The sequence below is a fragment of the Chelonoidis abingdonii genome, chromosome 3 (assembly GCF_003597395.2).
Source record: "Chelonoidis abingdonii isolate Lonesome George chromosome 3, CheloAbing_2.0, whole genome shotgun sequence".
Lineage (NCBI taxonomy): Eukaryota > Metazoa > Chordata > Testudines > Testudinidae > Chelonoidis > Chelonoidis abingdonii.
In genome coordinates this window covers 67,198,922-67,213,541 of record NC_133771.1, presented here as the reverse complement: position 1 = coordinate 67,213,541, position 14,620 = coordinate 67,198,922, and the positions used below count along the sequence as shown (strand labels likewise).

Genomic DNA, 14,620 nt, shown 5'->3' with positions numbered 1-14,620 from the left:
TGATGATAATCTTAAAAAAAAATATTGCATTATTTTAGAATAACAGGCAAAAATTCCATGACAAATTCACATGCACAATACACATTAATTGAAACTTCAGCTACTTCCCTTTAGTTTGCTCAAATTCCAAAAGACTCATTTCCAAATATCTGAAATTTATTTTGACTGTTACAAACAATTTGTATAATTAATAGTTTTCAAGTAGATATAACATTGGAATCCATCCAAAATATCTTCATGGAGATGGTTTTGGACAAATTAATTCGTGACTATTTGATTTAATACTTTACTACAGTATTACCACCATATACAGAGATTGTTGCTCAGTGCTTAACACAAATGACCATATTCAGCATTTTATTGCTGAAGTTCAGCAAACTGTTTCTGGGCTGGTAATTAATCCTATTTCACATGAGAGAAAAATATAATATACAAAATAGTCATAAGAGTGACTTACTGAGTACATTTAGATGTTTATAACTACTATTTAGAGGGTCCTGGTAGCTGAGGGGATTAATAATGAGATATGGAGTTTGACATATCTAGGTCTCTTACTTAAATTTGACCATGGGTGAAAGTGACAAAAAGACATTTTCATCTGGTGGCCTATCGAAAAAATGTGTTGGGAGACCTCACAAACTAGCATCACAAGTATTCATAATTACCACACAGTTGGCAGTGTCACTGAGGGAAGCTGGGAACTGGATGAAGATGGAGATAGTACCAGAAAAAGGTTGGAGCAATACAAGAATCAACATTTGTATATGATCAAGATTCTTCCAAGTAAGATACTGCATTCAAGACGCAAAGAGTCCTGTGGCACCTTATAGACTAACTGACGTATTGGAGCATGAGCTTTCGTGGGTGAATGCCCACTTCGTCGGATGTATTCACCCACGAAAGCTTATGCTCCAATACATCTGTTAGTCTATAAGGTGCCACAGGACTCTCTGCTGCTTTTACAGATCCAGACTAACAGGGCTACCCCTCTGATACTTGCATTCGAGATAAATCTTCGTCAAAATGGTCTCTAGGAAATAGGAATTTTTCTCCATTAAAAACTCTAAGGTTTAAATCAAGATTTTAAACACTTGCTCTTTATATAATTTTACATTTATGGGATCACAACTTCGTTAGAAATTGTAAATATAACTGCTCACCCAAGTATGAGAAACTGCCCTGGTGCTGGAAGACTGAGTTGTATGGAGTCCTTCAGAAGAAGCAATAGTGTTGCCCAGCTGTCTACTAAGCTGGACACTGGAATCCTGCAAGACAATGACAGAGTTAAAGTGATAAAATCATGTCAAGTGTCACAGATATCCCAAATTTTCTATTCTCCATCTCTCCTGTCTGACAGCGCCAACTTTAGTGCCAATCAAAAGCACTGTTCCTGCAGCAGATCAAAATTTAGGTCCTGTCTCTTCCCTTGGTTCACATATCAATAGAAAGTGGAGGTGTTATGGAGGTAATATGCCAGACTCTGGAGGTAGGAGAAGAACATTGTATTCAAAAGATACCCTCTGACTAATGACTGAAGTGCTGATGAGATCTGGAGGGGTCTGAGTCCAGTCTTCCTCAGCTGCAGAGAAGTTTGCTGTGGGTCTTTCCAGTTAGGGGAGAGAATGAAAGATAAAGGTGGAATTGAGGAACCCAGAAGATTCCCTTTTCATCTAGAATATAAAATAACACAAACCAGCTAATCCCACAAAGGAATTTAGGTGCATAACTGCCACTTTAGACATCTAACTCCAAAATCTGGATCCCCAAAACCCCCACTCAGCTGCCCCCTTACCTTGTAGGTGCCTAAATTCCACCTATGTTTCTGCTGGTGGGCATAGATTCATAGACTCTAGGACTGGAAGGGACCTCGAGAGGTCATCGAGTCCAGTCCCCTGCCCTCATGGCAGGACCAAACACTGCCTAGACCATCCCTGATAGACATTTATCTAAACTACTCTTAAATATCTCCAGAGATGGAGATTCCACAACCTCCCTAGGCAATTTATTCAAGTGTTTAACTACCCTGACAGTGTTTAACTACCCTGCACAAAGCCACCTCACCCAGCTCATGATTAAACTCCTGTGAGATCCACAAACTATCTCACCTTAGGGGCCCAATTTAGTAGGTGTTTTCAGAGCATAGCTACCATATTAGGGCCCATTCAAAACAGGACTTGGTGATAGTAGTGTGTTTATGCCCAATAAGTCAGTGTTAGAGCACTCACTCAGAATCAAATCCCCGAACTCAGGTCTCCTACCTCCACGGGGAGTGCCCTAATCACTGGGATATAGGTATTCTTGGGGAGGTCTCTCAAGAAACTGTTGAAACTATTCCACTTGGTATAAATAATTAGATATTCATTAGAACAGACTGGAACATGGGTCTTTCAGGTGAGTGCCCTAACCACTGTGCTATAATCTCACATTCTCTCTAGTCCAATGAATATTTATTTATTTACACAAAGTGGAACAGCTCCAACAGGAGAGGTTGAGAGAATACACTATAGCCCACTGATTAGGGCACTCAGAGAGGTGGGGGACCTAGGTTCAAGTTCTTACTCCACAATAGGCAGAGAGTGAATTTGAGCCCATATCCCCCATGTCCTGGGGGAGTGCTCTACCCACTAAGCTATTGAATATAAGGGGGACATCTCCACCTGTTCCTCCCCCTCCATTTTTTGCAAGAAAGGACTGACCTGGCTTAAGTGCCTAACTCTAAGAGAGGGTTCATGGCTATAAATCCCCAGAGAGGTGCCTCCCATTATGTACCTAATTCCCTTCGAGGAGCAGGGCTTAGGAGCCATCTCTGTCCTCAGTATTTTCCAATGGCTAGCTTGTGCAGATCTCCACTCAGCTTGCTGGTTTTTGTGCATCCCATTCTTAGGTGCCTAATTCTCCCCAAGCATTGTCTACGGAGCCTGGTCACCTAACTCAGGACTGTGGATTCTACTAGGTGTCCTTGTGCCTAGAAGTCAGGTATTGCAATGCTGAATCTAAGTGGATACAGCCAGGGCCAGCTCAAGGTTTTCTGCCAACCCAAGCGATGCTCCACTTTTCGGTGGCAATTTGGCAGCAGGTCCTTCACTCCGAGAGGGAGTAAGGGACCCACTGCCGAATTGCCGCCAAAGATCCAGACATGCCGCCCCAATAGCAGCTGGAATGCCACCCTTTTGTATTGGCCGCCCCAAGAACCTGCTTCTTTAGCTGGTGCCTGGAGTCAGCCCGGGACATAGTTCAGAGATTACAAATGGAGAAAACTGTTTTCTTCTCATGTAATCTTTCAGTCTGTTGTAGCAAATCAGAGGGAGGCAGCTTTCTGTTGAGTATATAAAATGTCCAGATTCTCTTTTATAGTTATCTACTGACTGATGATACAGAAAGAAAACAATAAAGGATCTACAGCCTGATTGTCTTACCTTTGAATATAAGCATAGAAAAACTGCAACATGCAGACTTCCAATGACAGATGCTTCTAGAAAGACAATAGATCAGTGTCACCAGGAAGAAATTGACTCTTGTCTTTTTGTTTACCTCAGCAAAAACAGTGGGTATTGAACCCACTACCAGGTTTCAAAAGGTAAACAAAACAGTGGATAGCTTGAGGTCAAATTATATAGCAATGCACTCAGAGAGGTGTCTGAGTGTCACACTTGGGCAGCAAAAATCTTAGCCCTATAAAACCTAATGTTATTCTGAAGTGCTCTCCTGTATCCCGCTTCACCCTAGCTGAATCACAGAATGTCACTGACAGGCTCCAGGGTGAGGGGCCAGAGATCACGTCTAGACCTCCCTCAGCTGGACAGATAATACAAGGCCTTTCAAAAGCAATAACAAAGGAGAAAGGAATGGGGATTCTAGGGCATCCCATCTGTAGTGAGAGGGTCTCACTCCCCGCCGCGCCTGAGAGGAACAGGCCAGAACAGGCACAGCAACAGGTGGAGCCACTGAAGCCTGTCCCCGCCCCCCAGAAGTCAAGGGGCGGGAAAGGAAGTCCAAGGCCACCGCCACCTGTCCCCGCCCCCCAGAAGTCAAGGGGCGGGAAAGGAAGTCCAAAGCCACCGCCGCCTGTCTCCGCCCCCCAAAAGTCAAGGGGCGGGACAGGAAGTATAAAAGCCCGGCCCCAGTGCTCAGTTGGGAGGTGTGGTCCCTCCGCCTGCAAGAGGGTTGAGCCCAGTCCGCCAGCTACACTCCTTAAAATCTTAGCCCCTGAAAAGGAGAGTCCATTGATTAATCCTCTCTATATGTGGATCAAGAGTGAATTTTAAACTAGTTATATGTACTGTACGGTGGCAGAGTCTTTGTTAACCTGCTTGCTTATTTTGAAAATTATGAACACATTGATTATTTGTTCCGCCTTCAAATGCTGTCATCTAGATCTTTCTAATTGCTAATGAGAAGATAATGGTTTTTCTACACTCAATAGGTATTAGAAGCTATTACCAGAAACGATTTGGTAGAGGCGCTGTTACCAACCCTACAGCCTGGTTTAGCATGTCCTTCAGGACAATTTGAGTAGGGTTATATATTTATCATTCTAAAAATCGCCTCATCTGTGACGTAAGAACAACTCTGTGATTGCGACCTTGTCTTGGCTATGCTGGGTGCTTCAATTCTTTTACTGTTTTAAGCAGTCCGCATACATAGAGCGAAAGCCCCGGTAGAGCGGTCGTCATGGCTGTAGGAATAACTGGAAAGGACCAAGATGTTGCTATATATTTACAGTTTAATAGTTTGTTTGTCAGTGTGTAGAAGGATTGCATGAGTAAAGGAACATGCATGAGAGCTATGGAAAGGGGAAAAAAAAAGTAAAACTTGGTAGGAACGGACCCGTTGAATTTTGTGGCACAAATGTTTACCAACTATTTATAGCCTCCACTTTCATTTGGTCTTTATTTTAATATTAGTCACTTACAATAATGGTGTTTAAAATTCTTTCTAAAATATGTGTGCTTATTTTTGAGATTGCCACGTGCATAACATAATGCACTTATGGAAGGATTTGTGGTAAGGATTTTATTTGCCCCAAATCTAGCCTTGAATTTTTTACAGTAGATTCTAAGATAATATTGGAATCAGTATCAGAGTACATTTATTTAGTATCCATGTCAATTAGCAAATGATACCTTTGTTCTAGAAGTGTGTTTGTCTCCTTTCATTCATCGGTGCACAGCAGCCAGAGTGAACCCTATGATTCATGATTTGGGCCCAACATTCAAGATGCTGCCTTAATTCTGAACACAGAAACAGAATGTGCAACATTTGGAAACAAGATTAACTATATCTTCTGACTACCCACTTGAGAAATTTTCGGAGACCGAGCCCTCTCTATTCTGAATACTTTGGACAGCCTTCTCTTCCTTTGCAGATTACCAGAGCAAGTATGTAACTTCTATTACGGTAGTTCCAGAGCATAGCCATTGCCTTTGCACTCTTCAGATAATTGTTTCCATCGCTGTACTTGAAGCTTAAACAGATCAAACAAAGTTCTTTACGTTACTCTTTTCAACCATATTAATCTGATTGGGCTTTGAAGCGCCATGTTGTAGCACACAAGGATTTATCTTGCATGTGGTGAAGTATGGAGAAAAAGGTATCCATAGGATATTGCCTGAATTAACTGGTTATAATCAGATAATCTTAAAAGTTTCTCACATCCAGCAATGCAAGTGCTCTAATGTTGAAGCTTCAGGCAACACAGACAATCTCGTGATGTTGGATTGATTAACTTAGGTTTAACATGATTCTGGGTATAAGGGATGATTTTCTTCGTGATGATAGAAATATTTGCAGTAGGGTATCCTTCTGTAAGGAGCTGATTCGAGAGTCTTTTTGCCAAACATGGGATGGAAAAGACCAAAGATGTGCTATAGATTACTGTTACAGTTAATAGTTAGTGTTGTCCAGGTGTGTAGAAGGAGTTGATGAGTAAAAGGACATGTTATGAGAAGCTATGAGAAAGGGGGAAAAAAAAAAAGATAAAAAACTTGTAGGAACGAGACCCCGGGTGAAATTTTTTGGCACAAATAGTTTACCGCAACTATTAATAAGAGCCATCACTTTCATTTGAAGTCTTTATTTTAAATATTAGTCACTTACAATAATGGGGTGTTAAAAAATTCTATTCTAAAATAATGTGTGCTTATTTGAGCATGGCAACACGTGCATAACATAATGCACTTATGGAAAGGATTTGTGGTAATGTTTTATTTGACCCCAAAAAATCTAGCCCTGAATTTTTTAAAGTAGATTCTAAGATCTAGAATATTGGAATCAGTATCAGAGTACAATTTATTTTTAAGTATCCATGTCAACTAGCAAATGCACATACCTTTGTTCTTAGAAGTGTTTTTGTTTTGTCTCCTTTCATTCCATCAAATGCACAGCAGCCATAAAGTGAACCCATGATTCATTTGATATTGGGCCCAACATTCAAGAATTTGCTGCCTTAAATTCTGAACACAGAAACAGAATGTGCACCACATTGAAACAAGCATCTACTGGGAGGGGAGGCTGCTGGAGAAGAAGGCAGATGCTGGGCCCCCGATGCTTCCTGCCTGGGCCCGGGCCTACAAACCAGTGCTCGGTACCCAAGGGTGGTATGGCTGACCTGCACTGCTGCTCAATACCCAGAGGAGCTGCCTGAGTTCCCGATGCCCGGCCTTGGAGGAGCAGACGGACCTCCCGAACGTTCCAGGCCTGGGATCGAGCAGAGCCGGAATCCTCCCGAGCGCCCGGCACCCAGGGAGCGGGCTGGATCCGACCTTCCCAAGCGGCGTCCGGTATCCGGGTGAATGTGTGGTCTGGGACGCCCGCAGGATGACGCGCCGATGGTATGGCAGGTACTTACCCAGTGAGAGGGATGAGTTGTGACATTGGCCCGAGGCAGCCCGCGGTACCTGTCATAGGGCTGCAGGACTCATCTGTCGCCGTGGAGTGTCCAATGTGTTTCGGTTCAGGATCCCCACTGACGTCAAGCGGTGTTAACAGTCTACTAGGGCACCTCGAGGCTGGAACGCGAGTAGGAGTGGAGAGGCCATGCAGTTCCCCGTGTTGCCGACCCTTCAAGTCGTGGCCGCAGACTCCCCTCCCCGTGGGTACTGGAGTGATGGCCATTCATGGTATATGACCAGGAAGCAGGTATTGATAGAAAGACAATACAGAGAGTTAGATTCTATTGGTTTCAGTGGATATGTTGTGAAAGTCTGTAGCATGGTGTCCTTTTTTTTTTTTAATACATATATCAAGAAATAATATTGTGTATATTAAGGTGAACAGCTATGTAGTACATAAAGTAACATGATGACTGAGGAAATCACACTAAAATCCATGTGTCATATCAGATAACCTGTATTTGTTTATAAAACACAAAATTCCTTCAATAGCAGAAGAGTTTGAACTGACTCCAATAAATAGGTGAAGCAGGACATCAAGCATGTTACTGGAATACTTGAAAAACTCCTCAAATACCATATTGTTCAATTCCTCCTGTCTGCCACCTACTCTTTCCAGTCGCCAGCCTATGATCTGATATGACCTCTCTCCATACAATGAGGTCACTAACAGAGGTGGATGGAGCACGGAACCTCATAAGGGTGTCAGGTCAAGTGTTTGTTGAAGTTTATTGTGAGATTTTTGTAAAGATTTTAAACAAATATTCTATAGCCTTAGAGATATAAAATAGTATTTTTAATGTTTTATAATGTGAACACTTTCCCATCTCTTTGCTTCAACTATTTTTCATGGGTGATGTTATGTCATCAGTACAGTACTAACTGGAGAGTCATATTTTTGTCAGAACTTATACATTTTACCAAAGTAAATCATAAACGAATTATAAACTGGCTGCCCATCCCCTCTTAGCCTGGGGACAACTCAAGTATTGCAAAAGTTGGAAAACTTTTCTAAGAAATACCGTTCAGGTTACTTTTAATGGAATACAATTAGATTTGGTTTGACAGAGGTAATCACGCACAACTCAAACCATGTTACTCCTGATGTTCTGACCTTTGTTGATCCAAGATTAATAGTGGTAACAGATGCAGCCGCTGCAGCAGTTGTTTTCTCTGAAGAATCTGCCTGGTGCAGTATGCTCCACAGCAAAGTCACAGATGACATGATCATATGAAGGATAGACAGGATTCCACTGCGTGCTTCAAGCAAGTGTTTCTGGTCAACGTTAACCAAAAGCTAGAGGTATTATAAAAAACAACAACCCAGCATTAAATATCTACATATTAGCATTAGCAAAACAATATAAAATAAGAAATAAAAATGTACATCTAAACATTTTACACTATGATTTTAGGATGAACATCGTCTACATAGGCTTTTGTAAGATGGTTTATCCTGTTTGTTCTAACAGCAAGAAAATGAAAATCAGTATTTTTAAAATGTCTTTTCAATTCCTCTGGAATGATGTGTCTATTAATATAAATTTGTGTTTTAAGTAGCAATAGGGAGCATATTCCTTTAGCAGTGTATGCTTAAACATTCTCAAATAATAAAGCAGCATCTTTAATATCTATTGTATGATGCACTGATCTCTTAAAATATATTAACCAAAAAGTGTGAGTTTTCAGAATGTATAGGGATTTACCCTACAGTCTTATATTCTGATTACAATGCATGTAGAGATTTTAGTTTGGCCAAAACTAACCAGCGTATCTTCCATACTCAATGTTCTCTGTTTATTGCTTTATTCCCAAGCATCATATAAGAAATTCAGTGTTACGATAGGCAAATATGACACTGGCATATTGAGTGGTGCTGTATGGTTGGAAGATATTAAAGCATAGTTTCCTCGCCTATCCCCATAGACATCTGCTGATGCAGCTAGTGCTAATACAAAATCTTGACATCCAGTGGTATTTGACTGTATGGATTTATCAGAAGAGTTGCGGAATGTGCTTAATCCAGGACCACAGGGCCTGTAGTGACACCTTCCAGATGATCCTGCAAGCAGATCCAGCCCAGCATGATCCTTCACAAGGCTTACAAAGCTAAGGTTGTACTTATCCATGGGGTACATAGATAACTTGGTGGGGGATATATTAAAAATGCTATCAATTAGAGTGGGGCATATTCTGAAGGTCTGAGGGTTTTTCATTATCGTCTCTATGTCTACAGTGATCATACTTACTGTATATACTCGTTCATTAGCCCATTCATTTATAAGCCGATCCCCCAAGATGGTTAGGTAAAAATAGCAAAAACTGAACGACCCTTTCATAAGCCAACCCTGTATTTCAGGGGTTGGCAAACTTTGGATCCTGGCCTGTCAGGGTAAGCCACTGGCGGGTCGGGACATTTTGTTTACCTGAAGCGTTCACAGGCACGGAGCCCCTCAGCTCCCAGTGGCCACAGTTTGCATGCCACTTTCCGGAGCTGCCTTTGGCTGGGAATGGCGAACCGCGGCCACAGGGAGCTGAGGGGCTCCGTACCTGCAGATGTTCCAGGTAAACAAAACAACAATGTATTAGATATTCAATTCAATGATTCCATAGAGTTTAAAATCATCAAATTTTGGTGTAGACCCATTTATAAGCTGACCCCCACTCTTTGATGCGTCACTTTGTTACCAAAACTATCCGGCTTATGAACAAATATATATGATATATCTTTGTAAATGCCTTTGCAAGTGATTAACATTACTTCAGAATTAGTGCTATAATAAATACAACAACAACATCATCTATTTGCAAACACAGGTAATAAGCATTTTGATGGTGACTACTGAGAAGAGTTGGAGAAAAGGATAGAAAATATGTATTTAAATAAAGCTAAACAGTCAACAAGAAAAAGTGGTCCATTAGGTTCGGGGCCAAATGCCCAATGTATAGACTATGCACCGAGCAGCAGCTACTAAATATTGTTAGAGCCAAAAAAAAAAAAAAAAGCTGCTAATATACAAAGCTTCAAGCTAGCAGGAAGAGGCACAAGAATGGACATTCGGACAGAAAGTTTTGTTTCTAAAAAGGGTAAATCCAGGTAGCAGAGTTAGCTAGGTAGGTGAACACAGAACCCAACCATATTCAGGAACAGTCAAGTTTGGCACCAATGAAAAGTTCCACAGCTGAGTTTGGCTGCTGGAGCTAACCCTTTAAAATCCTGAGGTGGAGGAATTCCCACCCTTGTTCTTGTGTAGGAGCATGGACTCCAAGAATAAGGCTTTGTGACATCTGAATCTTTGGACAATGCATACAACTGGAAAATTTGATGGTCTGTGTACTTAAGGAGGCATAAAATATGTTATCAATGAATGCTTTCTCTTATAAGAATTTTCTAAATCCTGTTACCCAAAAATTGTTCATTATGGATTTAAATATATTGAATATTTTCACCACAAACCCCTCAAACTTAAATTCAGAGCAAATTCAACATTACAAGCATTCCGAATGTAGACGATACACTCTAATTTAACAAATATGACATAAGAAGCCTCTCAGACGCTTGACTAAGTTTACCTGATGATACTGTATAGATGGATCAAGTAGACAGTAATGAATTATTGTTGTGATGCCTTCTAACAGGGTAAGAATCATATCTGGTGGAGTAATTGACGCCATCCAAAGCGGCCTAAAATGCAACATTGAGTTTGTTGTGAATTTGCTCCACACAGCTAAGGAAACATTTAAATGTATGATCAAATTTGCAAAAAGAAAAAAAGTATATACATGCCTGCTATTGGATAATCCTGTTTCATATTTATACTGCTGAATTAAATTATCCAAATTCCTGCAAAGCTGGAGGGTTACAGAAACTACCACTCTTTGTAGAACTTTTCCCATGTAAGGCAGAGTAGAAGTGATCAGGCCAATCCACTGGGGGTGCATTTTACAGGCACAGTGTTGGTGTAAAGCTCTTATTACTGCACAGAGAAACATGCCTTGAGAGGTTATTGGCTGGGAGTGTAAATACTGAAGTGAAGTCATTGGCTGCTGTGGGTTAATCTGCTCTAAGTCAGTAATGACAAATTCAAAGCCTGTTTCGTTCTCCTCAGGCACAGTCATTACTCTATGTTCTAAGACAATTAGTCGCTGAAGCACTTTTAAGAGCTGTGACTGTAGAGTACTGCCACTGTCAAATTCATCCTCAGAAAAATTGATAAGGCTGTCTTCAGAGAAACCTTCTTCAATAACAACAATGTTTTTACCAGCTACCTTTTCACTGTGCCACTTCTGTGCACTAAAGATAGAAGATAGCAAACAGTGCAGGATCACTTTCTGAACCTTGCATTTGGATAACATGTCTGAAATAAAGCTAGGAAAGCCCTTTGCAGAACTTTCTATTACTTTCGCCAATTCAGAAAAGAGAAGTGTCAAAATTTCAATGCTCATCATCTGCATATTGCGGTTTCCTATTAGATCTTGCGGGGTTACCTTTACATGAGTTGGATAGTGGCTCCTCATATAGTATAAACATAGCGAGATAAGAATTTCTATGTACATAGAACTCCTGAAGTTATGGTTAGAGTCCACTGGAATGTGACTATAGAAGTCTTTGCCCATAACAGATATTCGATGCCTAGCTAAAAGATTTTGAAGCAAGGACAGCTGAGGAGTGTATACATTGTTGACACTGGTAGTAGAGATGGCATTTACAAAAGCAGAAGGATTTGTTTTCAAGATTGCTTTGATTGCAGAAAAAGCATATAATGTTCTTGAGGAATCATATAACTGGAGATAAAGCAACACATGTTGATATAATGGATGAATGTTTAAACTGGGAGATTTTCTTATTCCTGGAGACCCCACATCACTCTCTATTTCTGAAATTTCTCCCTCTCCACAGCTGTACCAATTCTCTAAATCAAGACCATCACTAAAGAAAATACTGGTTTGTTTAAGCTTTTCTGTTTGTGATTTTTTCTTGTCTTCATCTTTCCTTCTGGCTATTTTCACTTTGGGCTTTGCTCCTGGTTGCTTACCAGCCTCTTTAACAATAGTTTCTTTTTCTGACATTTTTTCTGGTAGTTTTCCTTTGAAGCTGAACTGAATACTACTGTGACTTCTTTGTCCAGATTTTGCATCTGTTGAACTGGAAGTAAGGTCAGAGGGGGCCTGAGGGCTTACTTCAATACAAGGTGATGAATCCATTAGCCTTTCAAGTCCAATCTCAGTCGAAGCAGATAATAACTGAGAATTGTCATTGCCAAACAAACTGTTCTTGCTGCTTTGAATATTTTGATCTTCACTTTTAGAAACCTCTTCAGAGTGATCTAAAGTACTGAATTTAGATGAAGCATCATCAGGATGCAGATCGTGTTTAACTGATTCGGTCTCCTCTCCAAGACCACTTACTACCTTGCATATCAAGTCAATAACCACCTGTTGCACAATTTCATCAGGTGAGTCTTCTCGCAATGTCTGAGAACTATTCTGAGCACCGAGGCTTTCTGCCTCCACCTCATAGCTCAGATTGTCTCCAGCAGATGACTGTGAACAGCCAGAGTCAGAACTCTGGAGTATTTCTATCTGATGGTCGGGAAGGTCAAAATCGGACACCACCATTGGAATAGTCTCACTGCTAGTACTTAACAAGGAAAGTCTGTCACTCAAAGGGTTGACTGTGAGACTGAAGTTCTCCATTTCATCCATGATAAGTTGTTTTTCACTGTTTTCTTTAGGTGTAATAAGTTGTCCTTGGCTTACAGGCATGTGAGAAAATGCTTTAAAAAGAAATCACAAAGAATAGTTATGGCCTATGAATAGTTTTTCTTTAGATTTTGAACTTCAGATATAAGCAGAAATAATAAAAACTTACATTTAAATACAATTATTATACTTTGCATCTTTCATCCTGAAAGATCGTAAAGCAACTTAAATGTCCATTTACTTACTGTATAAAGCAGAGCTTCACCCATCAATTAAATGATTAATAGGATAGCTTCAACTACTTCTAAAGTGGATAGGGGTGACTGTTTAATAGCACAAAGCAAGTCTAAGACCTGGTCTACGCTGAGGGGGCGGGATCGATCTAAGATACACAACCTCAGCTACGAGAACAGCGTAGCTTAAGTCGACGTATCTTAGATCGAATTAAAATTACTTACTTCGGGTCCTTGCGGCGCTGGATCGATGGCCGCGGCTCCCCTTCAACTTTGCTTCTGCCTCTCGCACTGCTGGAGTTCAGCAGTCGATGGGAGAGCGATCAGGGATTGATTTATCATGTCTACACTACATTAGATAAATCAATCCTCGATAGATCGATCACTACCCGCTGATCCAGCGGATAGTGTAAACGTACCCTAAACCCCTGGTCTTTAGAGAGAGAGAGACAGAGGTCTCCAGCTGAGAAAGGTTATTCCTCAGAAGCCTGAAACCTCAAGTGGATGCCCTCAAGGAAGTGTAAAGGTGGTGGTGAAAGGTGCAGGCAACCTTGAAACTGTGACATATAGAAGGGAAAAGTTGTTTTAACTGTACTCCAAATATTTGGCATGCTGCAGAGTTGAACCCACAGAGGAGTTTTCACTGAGACTAAAAAAACTTTTGGAAAAAGAATATAATCATTACCAGGGGCCTAAATGCTGGCAGTTCTGAAAACTATTTAATATGCAAATCATGCAGTGTGTTTCTTCTGCCATCTGTTTCATGTTATATGGATAAAAATATATAAAATAGAGTATACATATTTAAATAAATAAAATGTTAGTTAATAAGAAATTTTTGAGGGGGTTAAATTGTACTTACCATCACCACAGCTAAATTTTTGCATGAAGTGCTTTTCAGTTTCTTCTTCAGGGTAGTGAGGAGACTTATTCCAGTAGCACTCAGCCTGAACTCGCTGCACAGAAACTCGCTGTGTTTTTGGGTGGAGTAGCAGTAGAAGCAAAGGTTCAAGTACTCTTGCAATGTCATGTCTTTGTAGTACTTGGTTTAACCATGCTTGCCCCACTGACCAGGTAGAACCATCTAAGCTGTTAAGACTGTCCAGCATGATGAACAAAGACCTGGTGAAAAAAAACAGGAATAAATTTAACATGTTGCTACAACACAATATAATCTATTTTAATCTAATTTATTATATTTGTCCACTGTCAATGAGCTTTCTTTGCTTTTTCTATCTCCATATGCAAGTGTACATCCTCTCTTTCACTCAAAATAATTAGCAAGCAACAACTTTCTTTATCTTTCATATATGTATGAGGAATGCTGAGATGTGTAATCAAACTCTACTCAGATTTTCAAAAAATTATATTGCTCTCTAAGTTTACACTGATGTGATTGCTATGATTCTTTATAACCTACGTATTGAGCAATAGTAACATATTAGTTTTGTTCAGATGAGTATCCCAGGACATACTTCCTACAGCTTGTTTCACACAAGTGGCATTTTGTTTGGAATCAATGAGAACCTCTTTTTCAAATTTTGTATCCAAAAGGTGAAATTTACATATTCTAACACAACAGAAAAGGAGACAGAAAAAACTAACAGTAAAGACAGATCAAAATAATAGAGGAATTCTCATTTACTGTGTTTGTACAGCATCTAGCACAATGAAGCCCTAACTTGGTTTCCCTTTAGGTGACACTGCAATATAAATAACAGCAACAATTTTACAAATCTGTAAATGAGGCTGCAGAGAAAATTAAATTATTTTTCATTATCTACAAGTGTTATC

General features: G+C 40.3%; 2 protein-coding genes across 2 annotated transcripts in view; both read right to left on the bottom strand.

The window, feature by feature from the left end:
- The window catches only part of DOP1A (DOP1 leucine zipper like protein A), a 96,342-nt gene that overhangs the window by 20,769 nt on the left and 60,953 nt on the right, over window positions 1–14,620 (bottom strand). The window contains exons 24-25 of the mRNA XM_075064558.1: window positions 3,417–3,472; window positions 1,161–1,265 (exon numbers count right to left, since the gene is read on the bottom strand). Coding sequence (XP_074920659.1) covers window positions 1,161–1,265; window positions 3,417–3,472 — 161 coding nt within the window. The remainder of the gene's footprint in view (window positions 1–1,160; window positions 1,266–3,416; window positions 3,473–14,620) is intronic.
- Window positions 6,329–13,945, bottom strand: LOC142046560 (protein DOP1A-like). Its single transcript, XM_075063821.1, has 5 exons — window positions 13,689–13,945; window positions 10,678–12,667; window positions 10,464–10,575; window positions 8,005–8,187; window positions 6,329–6,452 (listed from the first exon to the last, which is right to left on the bottom strand). The coding sequence occupies exons 1-5, from the start codon at window positions 13,933–13,935 to the stop codon at window positions 6,372–6,374; spliced, it is 2,613 nt and encodes an 870-aa protein (XP_074919922.1). The 5' UTR covers window positions 13,936–13,945; the 3' UTR covers window positions 6,329–6,371.